Source organism: Acinonyx jubatus, chromosome B2 (assembly GCF_027475565.1).
Source record: "Acinonyx jubatus isolate Ajub_Pintada_27869175 chromosome B2, VMU_Ajub_asm_v1.0, whole genome shotgun sequence".
Taxonomy (NCBI): domain Eukaryota; kingdom Metazoa; phylum Chordata; class Mammalia; order Carnivora; family Felidae; genus Acinonyx; species Acinonyx jubatus.
In genome coordinates this window covers 38,278,540-38,305,044 of record NC_069385.1, presented here as the reverse complement: position 1 = coordinate 38,305,044, position 26,505 = coordinate 38,278,540, and the positions used below count along the sequence as shown (strand labels likewise).

The 26,505-nt window shown below is 39.0% G+C and overlaps 1 protein-coding gene across 8 annotated transcripts in view; it reads left to right on the top strand.

The window, feature by feature from the left end:
• Positions 1 to 26,505, top strand: part of NCOA7 (nuclear receptor coactivator 7) — a 162,010-nt gene that overhangs the window by 81,255 nt on the left and 54,250 nt on the right. For all 8 annotated transcript variants that reach the window (XM_027056961.2, XM_015084321.3, XM_027056964.2 and 5 more), the window contains 4 exons: positions 15,966 to 16,045; positions 19,236 to 19,343; positions 23,956 to 24,069; positions 24,657 to 24,782. In XM_027056961.2, coding sequence (XP_026912762.1) covers positions 15,966 to 16,045; positions 19,236 to 19,343; positions 23,956 to 24,069; positions 24,657 to 24,782 — 428 coding nt within the window. The remainder of the gene's footprint in view (positions 1 to 15,965; positions 16,046 to 19,235; positions 19,344 to 23,955; positions 24,070 to 24,656; positions 24,783 to 26,505) is intronic.

Sequence of the window (26,505 nt, the reverse complement as noted above, 5' to 3'; positions counted from 1 at the left end):
TCTCTACATTGCTAACATCTACCTAACAAGGAAGCATATTTTGACAAAATAATGTTTTTATTTGTTAAATTAGATTTATCTATGCCTCATGTGAGCCTTGGGTAACAATTCATTGCTATCCCCTGACAGTTACAAGAATGCAACAGTTAGATTCCTATAAAAGATGTTATGGAAAGATTGAGTCATTGTAGTTGCCCCATTGTAACAAATTGGTGCAAATTCTAAAACTGTTTTGTTTCTCAGAGGGGAGTTGGAGAAGGAAGTGAATTAATTACATTGAGGCAGATGGTATCAGATAAATCTAGATCCAGTACCCAGTGTAGCACATGGCACAGGGTCAACATCCAAAAAAAATACTGCCCCAAAGCTTCTAGAATATATGAAGTCAACTCTTCTGTGCTTGCACTTATATTTGCTGATGCATGTGACTCTTTTTAAACTTGTATTTATTTATGTGAACTCTTAAGGAATTGTTTGATAATCATGCATCTTATTAGATGTGTACATATGTATCTTTTGTCTGGTCCATATTACAGTATCAAAATATATTTGATGGCATGAATTATATCATTAAATTCTTCTATATTAAAGGAATACGTTATTCTTTAGTCTTAGGATAATGCACATCTTTGCTTCTGTGAAAGTGGAGATAGGAATGGGAATATTCAAAGTGGGTAATATCCTCAGTAGGAAAGTTCTGTAACTGAAACACAGGTATGCAGATGTAAAATTTGAAAAAGATGGAGAAATTTTACAAATATGGGAGGCAAGCCTAAATTGGAATAAAGTATATTTTTGTAATTTTGTAGTGTTTTAGCATAAAAGTTTAATTTTTAAAAATACTGCAGTGAAATAGATATTTTAAGAGAATTGAGAAGTTATTTTAGCAAAAAGAAAACACTTAAGTAAGACTGTAGGCACTTTTGTGATTGCATGGTCGAAGATTTATTCAGAGAGAACCTGCAGTGTTGAGAATCAATCTAGCTTTCAATAATAAATCTGTCATGTTTGTATTAATCATTCAAATCATAGTTCTTCCTCCTGAATTAAAAAGAAACTTAATAAGAATAAAATAATGAATGAAACTTTCTACTTTTCCTTTTTAAATGTTTTTGGGTTTTGCTACAACATGAACATTAGCAATTGCTGAATTATTTCCCACAATTCAATCCTGACACATTTCCTGACACAGATTACGTTTTTGTAGACTTTTTCTAACCACATGTATGAATATTTCCTGTATGTCATTTCTCTTTGTTTCATGTAACAAGTTCTGAAAGCCAAAGTTATGTTATTATGAGAAATGAATTTCCAAATATAAAAGTAGGTCCAGCCGCAACATTTAATAGTGTTGCCTTCTATTCCAAGGTAATGATCATTCTGGTAGTTTAGAGCCCAAAGAATCACACAATAAAGGATTAAAATGGACTTTAATGTGGAAAGAGGATGTCAAGAAATAATGTGTGTGTGTGTTTGTTTTTAATCAGGCAGAATATAGAGACTTAAGGGACTTGGGTATAAAATAAATTGATATTATTAGGATGGAAGTAATTAGGCCTGTGCTTCTTGGGCCCATCAGGGAAGTTAGATTAATGTTTAAGTGAAGTCATACCATGAAAACCTAGGTGCACAGGACAAACCTGACAAATGCCCCCAGAGTGCACAAGTTGTTGAGGAAGGAATGTAAATGATGAGAGCAGATGACAGGGGTGAGTCTAACAATCAAAGGTGTTCTTGGCGAAGAATCAAAACAATGGGAAAAGAAGCAGTAATCCAACACAGTGAAAGAAGAATGCTTTCATACCTGACTTTAGAAATCAAAAGAGCTTACCATATTTAGGCAGAATGAGGAAGGAGTATTCAGCATGTAGAGAAACTATGGCAGATGTTCACAGGTCACACATAAATGGTAAAAACAACCTTTATAAAAAATGTTACCTACAAAGGAACAAAGAGAGTCAGGCACAGACTTCACAGCGGTGAACACCAAAGGAATGAAATCTTCATAGTTGTGAAGTAAAAGCTGTTTTTCAAGCTCAAAGACAACAGGACATTCTCAGGCATACTAAATCTGAGAAACATACCATTTATGTCATACCTTTCCTAAACGGAGTTACTGAGTGGGAGAGACTTTTTTTTCCCCCCTGAGGACTCTATCACAATCTAGTCCTCAAGAATGAAAGTCATTTTATGAAAGAATTGGTGGTGAGCATTACAACTAATTAAACATAAAATTGAAAAGATATAACCGTTGCAAATATAGTTAAAAGCATAAATATAAAAACTTAAAAAAATAAAGCATGAATATAAAAAGGTATATTTTTTTCAGCTTTATGAGATAAAATTGACATAACTTTGTATAAATTTAAAGTATACGGAGCGTTGACTTGATGCGTGTGTGTATATATTGCAAGACTATTGCCACTATAGCTTTAGCTAACACCTCCATAGGTCACATAATTACCATTTCGTTTTTGTGGTGAGAACATTTAAGATCCACTCTTAGCAACTTTCAGATACACAATATAGTATTATTAACTATGATCACCAAACTGGAAGTTTGCATTCTTTTGTCAACATTTACCCATTTCCCCCAATCCCCGAGCTCTTAAACCTGACAGTGATCAAGGGACACTCCTTCCTTTTCCTCTCACAACTCCAACACTCCCATTAACGTAGTATATTATAATCAATTCTTGTTGTTGTTGAAGCAAAAAGTATAATCACTGAACCAAGCAGCTGTGTTTTAAAAAAACCTGTTGTACTAGGAGCTAAAGCTGAGTCTAGTCCTATTACAATCTGTTTAATCTACATCTTGTTCCCTAATTGATCTGTAATATCACATTTGTATTAGGAGAAATCTCAATGTAAGAGAAATATCCAACTGTGATTTGGGCTGAGAAAAGGACAATAGATCAGATTACATATGGTCAGTGATTTTTTTCAGCTTAAGTGATTTAGAAAAATCAAATTAGAAGTGTACTGGGGGAGGTGCAAAAGAAAAATGCTCTAATACATTGATAGTGGGAGAGTAATGTGGTCACATCTTTCTGGAAGGCAATAACCATTTTTATCAAGAGACTTACCATTTCCATACTCTTTGGCCCAACAACTGTGTTGTAGAAATTCACCCTAAGGAACCAGTCATGTGCATATTAGAAGATTTAACTACAGTGACTAATATTGCATTGTTTTGTTTATTATTTTGTTACTTTGTTCTTACTTTAAGTTTTTAATTTCAGGTAACTACAGTGTTACATTAGTTTCAGGTGCACAATATAGTAATTTAACACTTCCACATATCACTCTGTGCTCACCTCAAGTGCATTCCTTAATCCCCATCATCTACCTAACCCATTCTCTGGCCCCTCCCCTCTGTTTTTTTTCTCTGCTTGTTTGTTTTGTTTTTTAAATTGCATATATGAGTGAATCATGGTATTTGTGTTTCTCTGTCTGACTTGTCTCTCTTAGCATTATAATCTCGGTCTCCATACATGCCATTGCAAATGGCAAGATTTCATTCTTTTTTATGGCTGAATAATACTCCATTGTGTAAATATACCATGTCTTATTCACTGCATTGCTTTAAATAATGGAAAAATAAAAATAACATAAATGACAGAAAATGGAAGACTATGTGCCATTTAAAAATGATGTAGAAAAAAGATGTGGGAACTTTTCACACACAAAAAATTTTACAGTAGGAAAGCAGGTTGCCAACAGTATATAGAGTACGATTCATTTTTGTGAAAAAAAAATAACTCACCTGTATACATACAGAAAGAGAGATGCAGAACTGCTGGAATTCTGTTCATGAGAATGTAAGCATTGGTTCTTTCTGAATGGGGATAAATGGGTTATTTGTATTTCCTTCTCTTCTTCAACTCTATGTTTTAATGACTGTATAGTTTTGATTCATACAGAATTTTTATATTTCATAATTTCTTCTAAATTTTAAATTTACCCAACTAAGTTTTTGATTCACTTATTGAAAAAACAAAAGCGACCTTGAATTTTTGGATGGTACGAAAGAGAGTAGGAAGGAGAGTAGAAACAGCTGTAGGCACAAGGAAGAGCAGAAAGAGCTTATTTTGGATGAGCGTCTCCTGTAGTTAGATGCTTTATTTCATTATTTAATTGAATACTCATCATGATCTAATGCAGGTGGTAGTAGCCTATTTTATAAATGAAAACACCTAGAACCTGCGTAACTCCCCAAAGGCCCCACCGTGGATCAGCATGAAGCAGGAATTTAAGCCCAGTTCTCTGGCACAGACACCCTAGCAAAGCCATTGTACATCATTCTGCTACCCCGAGTGAACTCTGAGAGAGAAATAAGGCAAAAGTTAAGTAAAATTTTAGTGTCTTCTCCACAGCCAGAGGGGCATTGTTGTTTCTTAGTAAGGAGAAAAAGTTGATTATACGTGGAGTTTCCATTTCCCCTGAGCTATAATGTGAGTGCTGATAAGGTTGAGATTTCTGTCTGGGCTAACTACCTGAGCTCATCATATATGTGTGTCATCTATGTGTGACGTTGAAACACTCTTGGTTTTATGGCTACTATGTCAAAAGCTGACTCAACAACTGAAATAAACTGTTCACTTAGATAGGAGATTAGTTAACTCATTCCACAAATACTTGAGGGCCTGCTCCCTGCTGAGGGCAGCCACTAGGCTCTGAGGTAAAGCATTTAAACAACTCCCCCACCCTTCTTGCTTTCTAGATTTTCCATCAGCATGACTCATTTTAGTCAAGGACTGTATTGCCTGTGACATGCTTGAAGGAAGGAAAATAAGGTCTGCAGGGCATCTCCCTTTGTGTCAAGAGAGGACAAAATCTGGAGTTCATATTTAGTATAGTGAATTCTTCCTCACATGCCTGCCCTCTCCATCCTCAGGAGATGAGGTTCCCCATGACAAGCCTTTTAAAAATTGTATTGTAACAGCTTATAATTCAGGTATTCCATAATATTATAAACATATTAAATATAACATTTAATATTTTCATTGCACTCTTTTTTTTTTTTTATTTTTTTTAACGTTGATTTATTTTTGAGACAGAGAGAGACAGAGCATGAACGGGGGAGGGGCAGAGAGAGAGGGAGACACAGAATCGGAAGCAGGCTCCAGGCTCCGAGCCATCAGCGCTGGGCCCGACGTGGGGCTCGAACTCACGGACCGCGAGATCGTGACCTGAGCTGAAGTCCGCCGCTTAACCGACTGAGCCACCCAGGCGCCCCATTTTCATTGCACTCTTGACAGAGTCAGGCCAACAATGTCAGAAATGTTTTATCACCGATAGGGAACATGTTTCTTTAAACAATTACAAATCCTGTATTTTTATTCAAGGACATTTTCTTAAAACTTTATTTTAGAAAGAGAGAGTGTGTGAGCAGGGGCGAGGGGCAGAAGGAGGGAGAGAGAAAGAGAGAGGGAGAGAGAGAGGATCTCCAGCGCCATGCTCATCACGGAGCTGGACATGGCAGGGCTCGATCCCACAACCCTGGGATCATGACCTGAGCCAAAATCAAGAGTTGGACACTCAGTTGACTGAGCCAACCAGCCACCCTAACTTCAAGAAGAAGTTAATTTCTAACTTAACTTTTTAAACTATTAAATCTTGAATCTGCCTGTACTGATTTGAGAGTGATCTGAATTTTTCTCCAAGTCTTAGCTGGTGTTCATCCAACCTCATTTAATAGTAATTCTTAAGGTTTCCTGAGTCCTTTTTCATGCATTGTGGAGTGCTTTACCTTAATCCAATTGCCTTATGTAATCCTTACAGCAACTCTCTGTGGGAGTCCAGTTGGTATCCCCACTTTATTTTATTTTATTTTATTTTATATTTTTATTTTTATTTACTTATTTTTTTAAAGCAGGCTCCACACCCAACATGGGGCTTGAAGTCAGGATTCTGAAATCAAGAGTCACATGCTCCACTCACTGAGCCAGCCAGGTGCCTCTATATCCCCAATTTACATGCTGGGGAACTGTCTTTGATTAAGTGAAGTTACTTGTACAGTGAGCTAGGGGCAGACCAGGGCTGTCATTGAGTCTGTCTGATACCAAAGCCTCCCCTCTAATGTGAAGCTACATGACATTTATGGGAAAAGCCAGCCTTTTCTTACTGGCTTATACAAGCATTTTATTTTAAAGTTTATTTATTTATGTTGAGGGGAGGGAGGAGAGAGCATGGGAAGGGCAGAGAGAATACAAAGCAGGCTCCCTGCTGTCAGCACAGAGCCTGGTGTGGGGCCCAGTCTCACGGTTTGCAAGATCTTGGCCTGAGCCCAAACCAGGAGTCCCACACTCAACTAATGGGGAAACCCAGGCACCCCTAAAGGCATTTATATATTACATTAAATTACTTCAATATAGTTCTGAATTTTGATATTTCACAATAGTGTTTTGATTGCCATGGTTTTATTATCATTTGTTTCAAAAATACAGTGTTCCTACTGTCATTTTTCTTTTAAAGATAATATTGGATAGTCTTATGATGTATTTATGCTTACAGAAATATGATCAATTCGGCATGTTTCCCTTCAAATTTTTTTTTTTATTTAAATTGCATTTCATTTAAACAGTAATTTGAAGAGAAAGTGAAATTTTTACAAGAATGAGATTTCCAATTTAGGAACATTATATGTAGTTCCCTTTATTCAAGCTTCCGTATACATACTTTAGTTAACCTTTTGAATTTTCTTTATATGTATCTTCCCATTATCTCATTTTAATTATTCCTAGACATTTTCTAGTTTCATACTGTTATGTCTGGGACTTTTCAAAATACCCTTCTGTCACAAATATAAAAGACTATTATATCTGGCCACCTTGCTGAACAATTTTATGATTTCCGGATATTTTCATGATGTTGGTTCTTTAGGTAGACAATTAACTTATCTGCTAATCATGAAGATTTCATTTCTTTCTTTTCAGTATGTAAAACTTTGATCTTTTCCTTTGATTAGAGATTCCAAAACAAAGTTGAGTATAAACCACGATAGTAGGAATTCTTACATTTACACTGGTTAGTGTGTTACTATTTGCTTTCCGTTTCTGATAGAACTCATCTCCGTTGTCTCAGATATACTTTAAGAGAGTTTCGGCTAGCACTTAATTTCTGAAGAGCTCACTGGCCACCAGGCAGCTGCCTGGAGTACGGTCCACAGGTGTTGTCTTGCAGTGCTGTGAAAGGTGGCCTCCAAAGAATGGCAGACTTTCCGTCTTCATCCTTGGGAGCTCCAAAGGGTCTGTCTCTGTGATGTTTGTAGTGTTGCTGCTTTCATCTCCACTACAGAGTTCATTTTTATGACCTTAAGTTCTTGAGGTTTAGACTTGCATCACATTAGGTTAGCCTCTTTTAGCAGAGTGGGAGACATTATGCCCCAAAGCCTTAAAAGCTTTGCTGGAATTGCTCTTAAGCACGTGTCTCCCACAAAACAAAGGGATAAAAGGAATGGGGTGGAGCTCACGCAGTGCCTGCGGGTATTTCTCCCCCGCTGCACACCTCGGAGTCTCTCTTCTAGAAAGCTGGGGTGGAGGCCTCACTGGTGCCTGAGTTCAGGGTGTGTTCAGGTAATGAACAAGCCACTACAGACCAGGAAGTGAACATTCTCACGGGGAAAGTGCTTTTGTTTTACGACTTTTAGGGATCCACTGATTTTTTTCAGATGCAGATTTTTAATATCAAAGAGTAAAAATTCTTCATCATGTTAAGGAAGTTCACTCCTATTCTTAGTTTTCTAACAGTTTTTTTTTTTTCCTTTTAAGAAAAGATAGTGGCTGATTCATTCATCCAAGGCTTCTTTGGCATGTATCAAAGTGATCAGATGTAGTTCTTCTTTTTTAAATAATTTATAATAATCTATCATATTAATTTTCTATGACTCCTGTATTTTGGGAATGAAACCTTTTTGCTTAAGGTTGATAATTCTTTTAATACCCTACTCTATTCAAATTGCTATTAACTTAATGTTGACTGCATTATTATAAATAATACTAGCATTTGCTAAGTGCTTATTCTGTGCTGGGCTCTGAGATGAACACTGTCTTTGTTATCTCATTTAATCTTCTGAACAACATTATGAGATAGTTCTTCATTTTACAAGTAAGGAAATGGAGACACAAAGATTTCAGGTAACTTGGTTAACATCACACAGCTATGAGAAAGTGTCAGCACTGCTAGTTGAACTCAGTTCGTTTTTGACCCCAAAACCAAATTGTAATCAGAAAAAATGTTTGGTGACATAAGGGAGATGACACATGACTTGATTTTATGGTTAATATCGTCAAATACATCAGTTCCATAGCCAAATACATCAGTTCCCAGTTCAAGGAAATGCCTGTCATTGTAAGTAGATTCTGTTTATAAATCAGGGTGGCCCCATGCACCCCAATGTTTATAGCACACTATCAATAGAAGCCAAATATGGAAAGAACCCAAATGTCAATCAGCTGATGAATGGATAAAGAAGACGTGGTGTGTGGAATATTACTTGGTGATCAAAAATCTTGCGATTTGCAACAACATGGATGGAACTAGAGTGTATTATGCTGAACACAATAAGTCAGAGAAAGACAAATACCATATGATTTCACTCATGTGTAGAATTTAGGAAACAAATAGGTGAACATAGGGGAAGGAAAGAAAGAATAAAATAAAAACAGAGAGGAAAGAAAACCATAAGAGACTCTTAAATACAGAGAACAAACTGAGAGTTGCTGGTGGGGAGATGGGTAGGGGAATGGCTAAATGGGTGACGAACCTTAAGGAGGGCACTTGTTGGCATGAGCACTGGGTGTTAAATGTAAGTTATGAATCACTAAACTGTATTCCTGAAACCAATACGACATTATATGTTAACTAACTTGAATTTAAATTTTTTTTAAATCTTTATTTATTTTTGAGACAGAGTGTGCACGCCTGAGTGGGGGAGGGGCAGAGAGAGAGGGAGGCACAGAATCTGAAGCAGGTTCCAGGCTCTGAGCTGTCAGCACAGAGCCTGACTCAGGACTTGACTCACAAACTGTGAGATCAGGACCTTCACCGAAGTCAGATGCTCAGCTGCCCCCCAGGAGCCCCAACTTGAATTTAAATTAGGGGTGCCTGGGTGGCTCAGTCTGTTGGGTGTCCGACTTCAGCTGAGGTCATGATCTCACAGCCTGTGAGTTCGAGCCCCGCGTCGGGCTCTGTGCTGACAGCTCAGAGCCTGGAGCCTGCTTGGATTCTGTGTCTCCCTCTCTCTCTGTACCCTCTCCACCCAGCTCATGCTCTGTCTCTCTCTGTCTCAAAAATAAAATAAAAACATTAAAAAAAATTTTTTTAAATAAATCAGGGTACCTCTTTCTTAGAAAGATCTAGAGAGACATAGACAATTTTTGCCTCTACAAATCCCCCTCATTTGGATGCTGTGGAAAACTCTCGTCCCTCTTTAGACAAGGTGTTGAGTGTCCTTGCTGCCAGCTCATGTAACCCATTCAGTTGGTCTTATGATGGAGACGGAAGGAAGAGAGAGCATTCATTGTTCAAGGAAAGTAAAAAAAGAAGACGTGCACACTGAGTCAGGCCAGTACAGAAGTGGTCCTGATACTTTTCAAATTCTATTTGTGCTTCTTCAGACAATGGATGACAGAAAAAAAGTCCACATACTGTCTTTTCTGTCCTTCCAATATCTGTCATAGAGGTTATGGAATCAAGATCCAAGGAATTCACAGTTGCCTTTTGTTTCTGTTTTCAAGGACAGTAGTGAACAAAGTCTACTGTCCTGACTTCACCCGGTTCCCAATGGTCTGTGACTGCAGCCAGGTTTAAAGGACATCGGTATTGTTTTATTCGTGCTGTTTTTTTCTCAGAACCAGAACATCTAGCCAGTGCTGCATTCCTTCACATCCCCCAGCACACTCACAGCTGAGATCACTCCTTGAATCCACCAAAATTCCCTCTTTGAATCTGAACCTCTTTTCTTATCTTTTCCTATACCTGTTCTGCATCCTCGGTAGGCAGAATGATGCCCCTTACCAAAGATGTCTGTGTCCTAAAATCCAAAACCCACTAAAGTTACGGATGGAATTAAGGTTGCTAATCAGCTGACCTTAGGGGAAACATCCTGCCTTGTCCAGGTGTGGCCAGTATAAGCTCAAGGGTCTTTAAAAGTGAACAAGGGCAGCAGAAGGGGAGGAAGAGCTAGGAAATGGCACGTGAGAGGACTCGGTTGGGTTTTGCTGGAGGAAGGGACCTTGAGCCAAGGAGGGCAGCCTGCTTCTAGGTGTTGGGGGAGGCAAAGAAATCAGTCTTTCCCTGGAATTTGTAGGCACTGTGATTTTAGCCCATTGAGACTCATGTCAGACTTGGAACCTACAAAACTGTAAGATACTAACTTTGTATTTATTTTCATGTTTTTAAATGTTTATTTATTTATTTTGAGAGCAACAGCGAGCATGAGTTGGGGGAGGGACAGAGAGAGGAGAGAGAGAATCCCAAGCAGGCTCTGCCCTATCAGCATAGAGCTGCACATGGAGCTTGATTTCATGAACGGTGAGATCACGACCTGAGCCGAGATCAGGAGTCCGATGCTTAACCGACTGAGCCACCCAGGCGCCCCGTGTTTATTTTTGAGGTGGAGGCACAACATTTGTGATAATTTGTTACAGTAGCAGAAGGAAGCCAATACATCATGCAGTTCTCTTCACTCCAGCATCCTAGGGCCCCTCCCTTACCACTGCCCTGGCCTCACTGCCCTGCTTGGGGCTCCTACACCCCACAGGTGGCTGTTACAGCACAGTATTTGCTTATTCCACCCGTGGTCTGTCACCCTGATGGTTAGACCCCACCCCTGGGTGGACCCTTACTGCTTCTTTCAATGTTTGTATTATTAGAACCCTGGTAGTTTTATTTTTCTTTATTTATTTAGATTCAAGTTAACATATAGTGTAGTATTGGTTTCAGGAGTCGAATTTAGTGGTTCATCACTTGCATATAACACCCAGTGCTCATCCTATCAAGTGCCCTCCTTAATGCCCATCACCCATCTAACCCATCCCTGCACCCACCTCCCCTCCAGAAACCCTCTGTTTATTCTCTGTATTTAAGAGTCTCTAGGGGCTCAGTCAGTTAAGCATCTGACTTTGGCCTAGGTCACTCCTCTTCTTCCCCTTTTACTCGCCACCCCCCATCAGCCACACTTCTTTTCACTCCCCACCTCTAAGCCTTCCTTAGGTTCTGTCCTCAAACCACAGATCTTCTTAAAGTGTATTCCTTCATCAGTTGTAACCTCATCCAAGACTTTACAGACCACCACTGCAAGGGATTCCTTCACATCCAGCCTTCATGCTCCTCCAGGCCCTGGACTTGCTCCTGAACATCAACTTCATTCAGCCCCAGTGCATGGAGCGAGAGGAGTCTTCTGTCTGTACACTCATATCTAGGACATCCTCAGATGCAGGAGCCAAGAGCCTTGTGTTGTGGACGCCTGGGGTGGGAAGGGGGGAGACATGACTTGGGGGCAGGGTACCAGATCCACCTGGGTGGGGGGTCAACACAGGTGTCCCCACATCCAGGGCTTATGAGAAATGAGATGGGCTGTGCCATGTTTCTTTCCTCTAGGGGTCTTGTCAGTTTTGCCACAGTTATTTCCTTATTAGGCTGGAAAAAACTGGCTCTGAAAACTTTTTTCAGAGGCAGGGCAAATAGGTTCAGTTGCTCTGCTCTCAATGGCTCCTGAGGGACATCTGGCCCTGTTTCCCCTCTGGCAGTAGATACTCTTACATCATTTGCTCCAGGTTTTCCTAAGCAGGGGGAGGGTCCAAATTGTATACATATAAGGGTCTGAGGAGGCTGAAGCTGGAAATAAAGGTGTCAGTATCACTGGGAGATAGTTCTACCCTTGGAGATGGTCATGGGTCCCCACCTGAAACGCTGGAGGTGGAACCCCATCCTGAAGCGTGGCAGAGCCGTCCTTGCCCGAGGCAGCTCCCGTCTCTTCTGGGCTCTCTCCAGGGCTAGAAGCCTCTCCAGTGCTTCATGGACTATGTGCTGCAGACTATGTCTAGGTAAGGTATACAGGACTTCACTTATGGAGACACGTAGCTGGCCATCTTTAAAATGTAACGCAAAAGAAAAAAAAAATTAAGAATCCATCTGAAGTTTTACCTTGTGCTATAATGATATCAAGACCATCGAATTAGGTTCTAAGAATTTGCCAGTTCTTTGCTTTTTATATTGACTCAACAGTAAAACCTAGTGTTTGACTTGTGGCTTTGATAGTTTTTTTTTTTTTTTTTAATGTTTTATTTCTGAGAGAGAGACAGAGCATGAGCAGGGGAAGGGGCAGAGAGAGAGAGAGAGAGAGAGAGAGACACAGAATCCGAAGCAGCTCCAGGCTCTGAACTGTCAGCACAGAGCCCTATGCAGGGCTTGAACCCACAAACTGCGAGATCATGACCTGAGCCGAAGTTGGACACTTAACCAACTGAGCCACCCAGGTGCCCCTAGCTTTGATAGGTTTATATGATATTCCTGGTGTGATGTTCTATCAGTGAAAATGTTGCCCATAATCAAGTGTATCAGGTTCATTGACCTATATTGGGAAGTTCATTCAAACATATATACCAGGTATCATTGTAAGGCACAAGATGTTCAAAGATGGTACACATCATGGCCTTTACCTCAAGAATTTCAGAATCTTAGATTCTGGAGGGAAAGCTCCCCCACCCCCTTATTTATAATGTTACTATGTTTGACATTTTTCTGGCCTACCCACGTCTGACAAAGGAGAAGTAATTTTCGTACTAATTCAGGTACACAAGTTAACTTTATCCTGAAAGGCTCAGCTAGCACCTGTTTTTCTTTTGCAAGTGAGCAATATGGAAACTCAGGGTTTGGTGGCTTATAGCAGTGATTCCACTGGGACCAGAAATAATTATGCACAGTTTTCTGGACAGGTGTGGATCAGAAGTTGCCACAGATGGGAGGAGGAAGCTTAGGTTCTAGAAATAGGAAGCACTTACAAAAGGATGTGAAAAGCCTGTTCTGAAAGCAAGATTACCTACAATGACAACTGTTACTGGTGACAAGGAGAAGGGCAGGAGTGTGGGACAGAGAGAGCAGAGCTGACGTGATAGAATACCAGATTGTGAGAGTTGTAAAGTAGTATGATGGGGTTTTTCAACAGGCCATGTAAAATCTCCCTATCTAGAGAATCTAGAGATCTAAAAAACAGTCTCTTCTTCCTGAAGTAGTTTAGATGTGGTCACCTGAAGGTAGGGAGGTCCCTTTTTTTTTTTTTTTTTTAATAGTCTGGAGGGATTTCCAAGGTCTCTTTGGTTCTATGGGTGGATCTGATTGAACATACAGATGACTGGAAAGGGACTCTAGGTACAGCATCTATGACTTTTTTCTGGTTGTTAACATTAAACAATATAAAGGAACGATTTAAAAGGCAGATAAATCCCACGTAAATTAACTATTTTCATGTTTCTGCGTTACCTTCTGAGTTCTCACTCAGTACACCCATATTTGTCATGTGGATGTGATGATACTGTTGATCTAAGAGTGGGGCATGGGATTTTGTAGGACCTCAGGTGTAGAGCGCTGAGCTAATCACACTTCTTAGTTGGTAACATGTCATCACTGGTCAGAGCTGGGCTCCTTGTTATTTATTCATTAATTTCCTTATATCCTCATTCCTCACTCCCATTTCTCTTCCCACTGCATACCATTCTCCTGCATTCAGTGAGTAGGCTTTTATTTGGATGTGGCCTTGAAAAATGTATAGTTGCTCTGTGTGCATCTATTTTAAATTTACCTAATGGTGTTGTTCTGTACATCCCATTCTTTTTCTCTTGACGTAAACATGCTGCAGTGTATAGCTCAGGCTTGTTATTTCTCATTACTGCCTAGAATCCCAGAGCATATCTCCTACATTTTACTTACCCTCCAGCTTTCCCCTGCCACAGATGATGCGGTTATGTACATCCTCAAGCCAAGTGACTTTATGATATATATAAAGTATGTACCTCCTGGGAGAGGAGGCCTGTCGGCTAGATTGCTGAGTCATATGGGCTATATATATTTTATTTGCTGGAATGGCTATACCACTTTACATTCCTTCTAACAGTTCACATCTCTGCCAACACTAGAATTTTCCAGCTTTCTGATTTTTGCCATGCTAATAGATGTAAAATGTTGCATTGTCTTAATTTGCATTTTTCAGATCACATGCAAATTAGAGCATCTTTTCACAGTTAATTCAATTTTATATTTTTCGTCATTTAAATTTTTATTCACTGCAGTATGGCTGTCTGTGTTTTCAGTATGGGGGTTGATTATATTAAGATGCATTTAAATGAGAATTAATTTGAATCATAATGCAGCTGCTAGATTTCTGGGCTGACCAGTTCTGGCCTGTAAAAACAGCAAAGTCTGTGGCCCAACTTATAATATGCTCTCCGGCATTTTGGTCATCCCAAGTTTTCAGTATTATCACTAATATCACACTAACCATATGCTATGATATATGGCAGTTTTCTTCTTTTGAATTTTGCCTTAGGATGAATCCCCTAGGGAAGGATTACGGAACCAAAGAATGAACATTTTTATGACTATTGTTACATATTAACAAGTCACTTTCTAAAAGGGCTGGGAACCCTTGCGCACTGTTGGTGGGAATGTAAATTGGTGCAACCATTATGGAAAACAATATGGAGGTTTCTCAAAAAATTAAAAATAGAAATACCATACGATCTGGTAATTCCACTTCTGAGTATTTACTGAAAGAAATGAAAACACTAAATTGAAAAGATATATTGACTGTTTACAGTAGCCAGGATATAGAAGCAACCTTAGTGTCTATTGATAGATGAATGTGTAAAGAAGATGTGGTATATACATATACATACATATATATATATATATATATACACACACATATACATACATATACATATATATATATGTATATATATATATCGTGGAACATTGCTTGGCTATAAAAAGTAATGAAATCTTGCCATTTGTGACAACATGGATAGACCTAGAAGGTATTATGCTAAGTGAAATAAATCAAAGACAAATACCATATGATTTCACTTAAATGTGGAATTGAAAAAACACATGAATAAACAAAAAAATGGACTCTTAAATACACACAACAAACTGGTGGTTGCCAGAGGGGAGTCCATGAGGGGATGGATGAAAAAGGCGAAGGGGATTAAGAGGTGCAAACTTCCAGTTATAAGATGAATGACAGAGACGAAAAGTATAACAGATGGGGCGCCTGGGTGGCTCAGTCAGTTGAGCATCCAACCTCCACTCATGTCGTGATCTCATGGTCTGTGAGTTCAAGCCCCGCGTCAGGCTTTGTGCTGATGGTTCAGAGCCTGGAGCCTGCTTCAGATTCTGTGTCTCCCTCTCTCTCTGCCCCTCCCCCGCTCATGCTCTGTCTCTCTCTATCAAAAATAAATAAACATTAAAAAAGATTTTTAAATAAAAAAAGTTTACAAAAAGTATAACATAGGGGATGCAATCAATAATAGTGTAATAACATTGAATGGTGAGCATTGAGTAATGTATAAAATTGTCAATTTACTGTGTTATTTTAATTATGCTTTGCTTGAAAAAATAGAAAAAAAAACTAAAAGGGTAGGATTGATTTCCATTGTGCGTCATTTATATCATAACTATACTAGTTTTAACTTCATTGTGTAATATTTATACTTCCTTTAATAACTATAAAATATTTGTTATTTGCACTGTTTATAGTTAACAGAAATCATTTGTTCAGGTGTTCACTGATGAATAGTATTTTTTTTTAAGAGTATGGTCTATTTGTGCCCATAGTCCATTTTCCTAGTAGGGTCTGCTTTATTTTTTTAGTCCGTTTGAAAGTAGTTTTGATATACTCCCGAGTGTCTTATCCTCCATTCCTGAAAATGAAATTATTCATTTACATACATTTTATTCTTCAGATGACAATCAAAACAAAACACATGATAAAAAAGAGAAGAAGATGGTGGTTCAGAAGCCCCACGGTACTATGGAATACACTGTAAGTATGAACAGGAGGTATGAACACTTGTTAAGACCACTGGATTTGCATGATGTTTCTCCCTGACACATCCTCTTAGCTGCATTCCTTTTGTGTGCCCATTAATTAAGGAAGCTTCTTAAGACCTGTTCTAGGTCATTTCTTTTCGCTTTATGTTTTCTCTCTGGGTAATCTCATGTAAACCTATGACTTGAATTATCTTCAATATGCCAATGACAGCTGGTTGTGCTTTCTGAGTTCCATAATCACAGATCACTTTCCTACTCAGCCTATCCACTTAGACCTCCAGGGCTGGTATTTTTTCAAGAAGCAATGGCTCCATAAGCTGTACATTTCTACAAGCCAGAGCTTTGCCCTTGACATCCTCTTCCCATGACTCCTCATGTTCATTCTTACCTTCTGTGACTATCCAGCCAGATCTCTTCATTTCAGTCTCATAGATTCATGTTCCTTTACATAATGTACCTCAGTTTAACACTATTGATTCACTGATGTGATTGTTTTAATGTCTATCTTGTGCCTTAATTCATGTACCCATGGAGAGAGATCCTTTTTTTGGTCACCATTGTATTTCTGGTGCTCACAGGGTATAGGCCTCCATTCTGTTGCGTTAGTAGATGAATAATGCTATGTATGTGTCCCTTACGGCACCTCCGCATATGTGCCATGTGTTCATTTCTCTCCTGCAGCGTGAACTCCTGGGGGCCAGGAGCTGTGTCTATTTATCCCAGGTCTGTTACAAAGTGAGCACTCAGTTATAGATTTGTTTTAATTCACTTTGAAGTAGCATTGTTGAGGAGTGTTCTCTGACTTGTAATAAGAAATTAAATGCTGTTGCCATTACCTGGTTGTGATTTTCTCATGTGCATTTTTTTCCTACTCATTATTCATGTGCTATGCCAGGCTCTGTACAGGCAAGTAGCAAGACCTGATCCTTCCCTGGCATTTCTTTTGGAATGGTAAATTGTTTGCAAGCCTTTCCAGAGTTACACTGAGGAGTCCTGGCACAGGCATTTCATGCTCAGTGCTCAGTGAACGTCTCTAGGCATCTTTCTGTGGGTTATAGGCCTGGTCCTTTCCAGAGGGACTTGGGGGGATTATTTATTTCACTTTACCATGGTCCACAATAGGTTATTGATCCCCATAACACCTAGCACAGTGCCTTACCTGATAGTAGGTACTCAAGAAGTGTTGGATTATTTATCATTAGTAACAATATTAACTCTAAAGCCATGTGTGTATCCAGCAGTATTATGCACAAGCCCCTCCAAAGAAATGACAAGGGGTGTTTTCTAGGAGACGTTTCCCATAGTATATACTAAATGGTGCAGTGAGAGTAAGTATCAACCCCCACATTAACTCTTATAAACAGGTGACCAAATTAGCAATGCAGATATGTCTGCCTGTTTGATTTGTAGGTTATGGGGATTAGTTTTACTTGGCAAGTTATTGTTTGTACTTGTCATTGGAAATAAAAGGTGATTCATAACTTCATGTTTAGAGAACCATGCTAGCACTTAATGGATTGCTTATATTGCTCCAAAGCTGTGGATGTTCGCATTCTGTTTAGTTTCAAACATTTAATGATTCCCATATCCATCCCAGGGTCTGTGATGCTGTATTTATGTCTTGTTGTTATGTAATAATTCCAGATTGTTAAGGTTTTTTCTCTTTCCTGAACTCCCTATGCACAGTATATTTCTATAAGTCTTTTCTTAAAAATACGAAGTAAATTTTTTGATCACTTGCCATGAAGTAAGTGCTGTGAAGCAGAAATTACAATTATCTGTTTGATGGATCAAGAACCTGAAATGCAGAGAAGTTAAGTAAATGACCCAAGGTCACACAGCTAGCAAGTGGCAGGTCTAGAATTCAGATCCAGCAGTCTGGCTGTAGTCTCCATTCTAAGTGTGTCTCATACTGACTCTAAACCCCCAAAACCCCTGGATTTGAATATGTTAGGTAAAACGTCTTTTTTCTTTTTCATTTTTAGTAAGGCTGGTTTTGCCCAAGGTAGAGGTAGGGCCATATATTGCTAATTTTTACATGATTTTTTAAAATACATGTATTTATATATTGACTTGTTCCAGAAATGCTTTGAGGTCATTTTGGTGTAATTTGTAACTATGACCTTGATTAGTCTGAGACTGTTCATCTAGTTGGTGGAGTTTTGATGCTAAGGACAGTGGTGAATTTAATTCTACATCTGTATCTTCAGTAGTCCACGACCTCCTGCAGCCACCTCACATCGCCACCTCGGTCAGGGCTCACCTGGTGGAGCCAATTTTGAATATAGGGACAGTCACCTGTCTTGATCCAAGGCTGTGTATGGGAACTTCTTAGTGACACACACCAGAATGGCCTCCCACTAACAAGTTCTATCCAGTGACCCTAGACAAGAAGTCTGGGATATTGGCCTGACCAGGGGCAGCAGACTTTTTGTGGGTGGAGCTATTTACTGTGAAGTTTCACATCCTCTCATTGCCCTCTTTAGGCCTATAACCCTTTGTTAGAGAAAGAAAGAAATACACACGTGGGGCATGAATCGCAAGTTTCACAGATTTGGAGAATAACACTAATCTGGCTGACTATCAGAAGTTGTCATTTTAATGACTGTGAACAGTTATTGGTAGCTAATCTGAATTTCATAATGATTTACTTGCCTTCCGTCATATTCATTTGTCAAACATTTGAGTATCTTCTGTGTGTTGGGCACTGTGCTGACACTGACGTTATCAGCCATTAACAGGTCACCATGCAGGAGCCTTTAGTGCAGTGAACAGACGGGAAGAAGACAGAACATTGAGAATAGAGGAAGTAGCCCTCTTCTATTGGGTGGGGACTGTGTGTGTGTTTTATTTCTTCTCTTCTTAACAGTTTTTATTGTACATTGTGAACCTCTACTCCGCACAGCTAGGTTGTGCCAAAGTAGATTTAGAAATCTGTTAGTGGACACTGAAATTTGAAGATAAGGGAGCCCAGAAATAAATTGCATGTAAGACTTTGCTTTTCTATGGTTTTATTAAGAATGGAGAATGTATTTACTTTCTTTTTCAGAATATATCTGGAAAGAACTACTTTTCATCCACTCAGATCAGAAATAGATTAATGATGTTTACTAAAAGGGAGGGTTTTGTTTGTTTGTTGTTTTTGCTTTATATTTTGAATCTTGTTTGTTTGATTATTCTAGGCTGGAAGCCAGGACACCCTAAACTCCATAGCCCTGAAGTTTAACATCACTCCCAATAAATTAGTGGAACTGAATAAACTTTTCACACATACTATTGTTCCAGGCCAGGTAATTCTTTACTTGTTGGGTATTACTTTTCAGAAATTTTGCATTTATCTTTTATTGCCATTTTTAATGCTTCACTCTTAGTGTCATGGGATTATCATCGTTGATAATGTGCATTGGTACAGTCTTTCCATTAGATCCAAGAATTCTGAAAGCATTGTAGAACTTAGGAACTTCAGAAATGAATGCCTTGCAGATGATTAACAGCTTACTTAACTATCCTTAGTTTATGTTGTGGATGTCCTGTAGGGCATCAAGAGAAGTTAAATTTGACTTTTTCTTCTGTAGAATATAACTCAAATGTTCTCAGAATGTTTAATTTAGAAGTGCACATTTCAGTTTATTCCACTCCTGGGATACATTATGGCCATCATTTGACTTTAAATTAAGCAAATTTTTTTCATTTTTGTGTTTATATGATACCTGACAAAAGTAGCCAGAGGCAGAGACATTCAGCAGGACTATCAAGAAGAAGCCACACCATTTCTTCCCCAGGTTTTTAAATTAATACTTTATTTATTAAACTGAATGGAATTAGCTAATTGTGTAATTTTGCCACTCTTGGTTAATCTAGCCAATTTTTTTAGTGCCTTCCACATATTTAATGAGATATTCTTTTATTACTACTTTAAAACTACATTTAGCCAATAGATACAAATGACCCAGTCATTGGCAGGTCCTAGCTGAGGCCACGTTTCCATTCCTATCCATAGAACTGTCTGGTTGCCGTGAGCACATTCTGGTTTTAGTGTGGACTGACTTGAGCATTTTTCTGCATCTCTACATTATAGTGACCTTTAATTCTTCCAGAATAGATACTATTACTTTTAAAGACAACTTTATTGAGGTAACAGTGAGATTGTTCTTTGTGTTTTATTCAAGGGCAGCACATGAAGCCAACAGGCCATAAGCTGGCCAGTTTATATTATGGTACTTTTAGTATTTATGTTCTTGTTAAAAGGAGAAATTAGCATATTTCCAGCACCAGGTAATTGAAGGGAGATATGCATTAAAACTTCTCAAAAATTAATGAAAATTTATTTCTAAGAAAACTAACAGTAGATCTCTCCTTTTGGGGATTTCTTATAATCTGAAGTATTACTGCGTATTATCTTACTGACCCATAGCAGAGAACCTAGACGTGTATTTACTAATTCAAGGCTAAAGTCTATAGTCACTAGGGGCTCCTGGGTGGCTCAGTCATTTGAGCATCTGACTTTGGCACAGGTCATGATCTCATGGTTTGTGAGTTCAAGCCCCATGTCGGGCTCACTGCTGTCAGTGCAGAGCCTGCTTCAGATCTTCTGCCCTTCTCTCTTTGTCCCTCCCCTGCTTACACTCTCTCAAAAATAAATAAAACATTAAAAAAAAAACAGAGACTGTAGTCACTAGAATGCAGGAAAATAATTTAGAGCAATTCCTTATTTTTTTTACTATGTCCATAAACAAAATATTGGTACTAGGTTAAGGTCCAGTAACCAATGGACTGTTTTAATATGTCTGTTATAATGGCAAAAATACCAAAGTAGGATCTCTAACACTTTGTTTCTGACTGGCCTTGTAGTAACTGTTTGATGTGGGTGAGTCCCTTCCTTTTTTGGACCTCAGTTTCCTAATCCCTGAAGTTAGGTGTTGGGCCACGTTATCTCTGATGGCTTTTCCAGCATTTGCTATGCAGTCCAGCCCTCATATGACTAAACAGTTGTATGCTGTTGGTTGTCCCAGGACCCAGATAGAATTAGGATTTTGTTGACAAAGATAAGAAATCAAGAAGAGTGAAATCAAGGGGCTTTCAAAAACTGTAGACAACTTTTTGTTTTCAAGGATTTTTAAATACTCTGAGTGGGGTAGGTATTGCTTTCATCTCAGTAGATCTGATCATTCAAGACTATTTTTGTCTGCTCTGGCTCCAAAAAATGTGAGCTTCACTCTTCTAGAGACTGATTTGATGGTCACCGTGAGGTAGGAAAGGAAACTGGTCTGGCTATGTAAGTGACTACATGTAAGAAGTAATTTTCAGAGGCAGTTACCTGAAGCTTTTAAATCTTAAAACTGTAGACTCTTTTGTTGCTTAAAAGACCAAAAACAATAGCAGATAAATGTAAACAACTGAGGCCTAAACAATAGTTTTAGAAGGTCCTGAGTTTGGCTATTAGTTTGGATACTTACATCAAATTTCAGGACATGTACAAAGAATATACTTTTTCAAGTAGTTTATCTTAAGCACACTCAGAAGTTACCTTGCAGATATAGATTTAAGCTGTTTTTATATTCATCGAGCACCTTGGCCACACATGCTTTGAAAAATTTGACAGTTATGCCTGTGTGTTGGAGCAGAATTATTTTCTGCAGTCAGTAGGTAAACCACCCTTACCCCTGCCCGTGTTCCTGGCTCACCTCCATGTTGAGGTAGCACATCTTCTGACTGAGCGTCCCAGCATCCAACTGTCACCTCTACACTGTAATGAACTGTTTAAGCACAGGAATTACCCTTTTGATTGGACATTTAGAACATGCCAGACAATAGAATCTTAACCTGTGTTGCCTAACACTTGTCAAAACTCAGATACAAAAAACTGTTAATGGAGAATTGCTTGGAAGAAATGTTATCCCTTCATTCCTCTTGTCCAGATACATGAGATAAGAGAGCATAGAATTATAGCCCTCTGTAAGGTACATTTGTAGAACTCTACACTTTGGCATTTGCCATTGATCTACATCGCAGATCTAATTAAGAATAGTCCTCCCAAACTGGTTATTGTATTAATTGTCAGTGTGTCATCAAAGACAAGTAGTTCAGACTGGGATACTCTTTATGAGACTTAATGAGAAAATACTTCTACTTATGAGAGACTGGGTTTTGTTTTTTTTAAGTTTATTTATTTTGAGAGAGAGAGAGAGAGAGAGAGATGCAGTGGGGGAGGGGCAGAGAGAGAGAGAGAGAGAGAGAGAGAGAGAGAGAGAATCCCAAGCAGGTTCCTCACTGCCAGCGCAGAGCCCAATGTGGAGCTCAGACCCACAAAGCCACGAGATTGTGACCTGAGCCGAAACCAAGAGTCAGATGCTTAAATGACTGAGCCACCCAGGCACCCCAAGACTGGTTTGTTTTTATCTTATGGAAGTTGAATTCTGCTGACTAATGATGTCTGTCCCTTTGCATTGGTTATTTGGAAACTCAGATCCCGTTTTATGGCCCACCCCTCAAAGAGTGTTTGGTAATTTTGGAGTACATAGTTTCAGTAGTAATTAGTCCTCATGTTATTCTCCTTGATATTGGTTTTCCTACCTTTATCAGAATGTGTCTTTTGTTGTTGTCTCACCTTTTTTCTGGATTGAAGAGAGATTTAAATAACTAAAGTTAAAACAGAGATAGGATGGGAAAGTGTGAACACTTGTTATACAATTAGTGCTGAATTCTGTTTTATAACATTAAAGGACATCATTTAAAAATTTTTTTTAATGTGTATTTATTTTTGAGACAGAGAGAGACAGAGCATGAACAGGGGAGGGTCAGAGAGAGAGGGAGACACAGAATCTGAAACAGGCTCCGGGCTCCAAGCTGTCAGCACAGAGCCCGACGCGGGGCTCGAACTCATGGACCACGAGATCATGACCTGGGCTGAAGTCGGACGCTCAACCGACTGAGCCACCCAGGCAGCCCTAAAGGACATCATTTTAAGACTGTATATGATATATGCCAAAATGTTGCATGTCTCACTGTAAGAGTGTTGAATGATAAGATCATAATAACATTTCAGGCACCAGTACATTTTGCGGAAAGAGGCTATTTTGTACACTGTGGGAGATTTCAATTTTTGTTTTTAGATAAGTTGATGGTGATAGAAATTATTGAGATTATTGATATTACCTTGTACAACTTGTAATGATCTTACGTTAGTACTCAGGGCCTGCTGAGAGTTAGCAAGCGTGAATTTGTTCCATTTCTTCCTGATACAGGTGTTGGGTTTAGAAGCATGCCATGCTACTCTTTCCTTTCTTCCCTGTCCTTAGTGCCCCTCCCTGGAATCTTCTTTCCTCTCTAAATCTTCTATGCTGTTCAAAGCCTCACTTGCACCCACTTGCTTTATAAGACGTGCCCAGAGTACTCACCCACCTTGTTCTCCCCTCTGTGAGCTCCTGCAGTGTCTGTGGGTGTGTTCCATACCTTTTGCACTGAACGCATTCATATTATGAGTAATTGTTTCATGAATTAGTCCAGAAGCCTCCAAGGTACTTACAAGTTTTAGGAAGGCCAACTAGGTCTTTTTTTTTTTTTTTTTTTTAAGAGAACAGACTTTTTTTTTAATGTCTACTTTATTTTTGAGGGAGAGAGAGAGCACGTGAGTTGGGATGGGGCAGAGAGAGAGGGGATCAGAGGATCCGAAGTGGGCTCTGTGCTGACAGCAGTGAGCCCGTTGCGGGGCTTGAACTCAGGAACTGTGAGATCATGACCTGAGCCAAAGTCATACACTTAACCAACTGAGACACCCAGGTGCCCCCCAACCAAGTCTTAGTCATGTACTTAGCATGATTCTGTACAGAAAGTAATGCCCTAAACACTGTCCAGTGTTTGCCTGATCTCGATATTCACTTCACTTGTCTTTCCCATTCTCAGGTCCTTTTCGTGCCAGATGCTAACTTTCCTTCCAGTACCTTAAGATTATCATCATCCAGTCCTGGTGCTACTGTGTCTCCTTCATCATCAGATGCAGAATATGATAAACTGCCTGTATGTATGTCATTCGTGAACTAATATTCATATTTATCAAATAATTTTTTGAGTTGTAGAATTTTATGTGTTGTTTTTCACAGGTTTTCATCTGAAATTTCCCCAAAGGGGGTAGGGTTAAGGATTTGTCTTAGTTGAGAGAATATGTCCTATCAAAAAGAAGCCTATTTCATATTTAAGGTCTCAGAGGGAAAAATGTACACCTTTTATATGTAAAAGTATGCAATTAAACTCTGGATGAGACAGATAGTTGATTTGTACTGCTTTTACTCCTTTTTCTAGAGAAATCGAACCATGAGTCAAATATGAATTATTTCATTTAGGTTATTTTCTAAAAACATTTGATGAGCCATTTTTATGAGTTCATACATACACCCTTACTGTTGTTGTTGTTTAAATCTTAGTTTGATTTGGATACTTAATTGTATTTGTGATAATTCTTGGAGAATGAAGCATATTTGGCTCTTTTTCATGTTCAAGGTAAATAGAAACAGGTTCCTTATAGGAAACTTATGTGGCTTGATTTATAGAAATAATCTGTTTAAAAAGGGCTTCCATTTGATTTTGGGAATTTTGCTTTCTTAAAGGATGCTGACTTAGCAAGAAAGGCCTTAAAACCCATTGAAAGAGTCTTATCATCCACTTCTGAAGAAGATGAGCCAGGCGTGGTAAAATTTCTAAAAATGAATTGTCGATACTTCACTGATGGAAAGGTATATGGCAGTGTAATTTGTTTCCTTTTCTTGAACTCCATGGTTCTAACTTAGGTTTCAAATTACTGAAGATAGGAGACATTAAAATATCTTTCCCAAAGTTTCAGCTTAAGATTTCATAAGTGTCCATTTGTTTTCCCCTGTTGGATCCCTAGCATTTTATATATTAGGAGAAATACGATTCTTTGTGATCTAGGACTTACCATTTTATCTTTCAATTCTTGGCTTATAAATTGCTAGGGAGACAATATAGTATATGCTTAACAGTAAAGACTGGAGTTAGTGAATTTAAAATCCAACTCTGCTGGGGCGCCTGGGTGGCTCCTTCAGTTAAGCATCCTACTTTGGCTCAGGTCATGATCTTGCCCTTCATGAGTTTGAGCCCCTTGTCCGGGCTCTGTGCTGACAGCTCAGAGCCTGGAGCCTGCTTCAGATTCTGTGTCTCCCTTTCTCTCTGTCCCTCCCCCACTTGCATTCTCTCTCTCTCTCTCTCTCTCTCTCTCTCTCTCTTTCTCTCTTTCTCTCTTTCTCTCTCTCTCTCTTTCTTTCAAAGATAAATAAACATTAAAAAAATTAAAAAATAAAATCCAACTCTGCTATCTGCTTGCTCTGAGACTATAGGCAGGGTATTTAAGTTGCCAAAGCTTCCATTTTCCTCACCTATGAAATAGGAACTATAATAAAATTGCCTCTGTAGGGGGTGGTAATTAAAAGGGATAATTGATGTAAAGACCTTAGTACCTAACTTCGGAAATGTTCAATTCTCAACCCATTTGCTGCTGGAGATGCTGGTATTAAAAATAATGTCTGCTGTGTTGTGTATTTAGTTTTTTGGTGGTTGGTGTGATTTACAAAGAACAAATCCAACTTTCAGTGAGCCTCTGAAGAAGGGGTTATGTTGATGTAAAGTCAGTTCCTGTGTGCAGAGTAGAGACTTCATGCCAGGTTCCAAATGGTAGGAAAATACACTATTGATAGGCATTTTAACTTTTGCAACCAAGAATAAGTGATGCCTGAAATGCAAAATGTTTCACAAAGATGATCAGTTAACTCACAAAGAGGACCAAGGTAAATAATCTACCTATGGGGAGTCCTCTGTGTCCTGCTGTCTCTGGTAGATAATATCCCTGTTGCCATCTATAAAACAGTAAACTGACCAAGGTACGGACAAAAGTTCCCACCAAATTACTGTTTGTTTACTATTAGCCTCCATAGTTTAGCTATGTTCATCTCTGGCTGCAAAATATTTCATATTCCTATTTGTGTCGAATTTTGCTGGCACAAATAGAATGTGACCTTTCTAAACATTTGAGAGAAAAATACTAGGACTCTAATTTGCACCATGGCTCTGAGACAGATGCCGTGTACCATGTACGGTACCATATACTGGTTGGACACATAGTGAACATGTGCTGAGTAGATTGTAAAACACCCAGTTCTCAATTGGGAAAGCACTTGGGACAGCCCTCCCATTTTACAGGGGACTGGGGAGTGCGAGGCATAGTGTGCAGCCCAAGATCCCACCACAATGGTACTATGGCAGCAGCTGCTCCAGAACCAGGCTCGGTTGACTGCTTTAGTGAGGCAGCTCTGTTTTCTCTGCCTCGCCACACAGTACCCAACTTTGCATTTCTTCAGCCTGTTGTTCTCCTGCTCTTAAAGGGGGTGTGATGGGATACCATGGTACGCCAGAGTCAACAGAATGTTAACACGAGTCCATTAA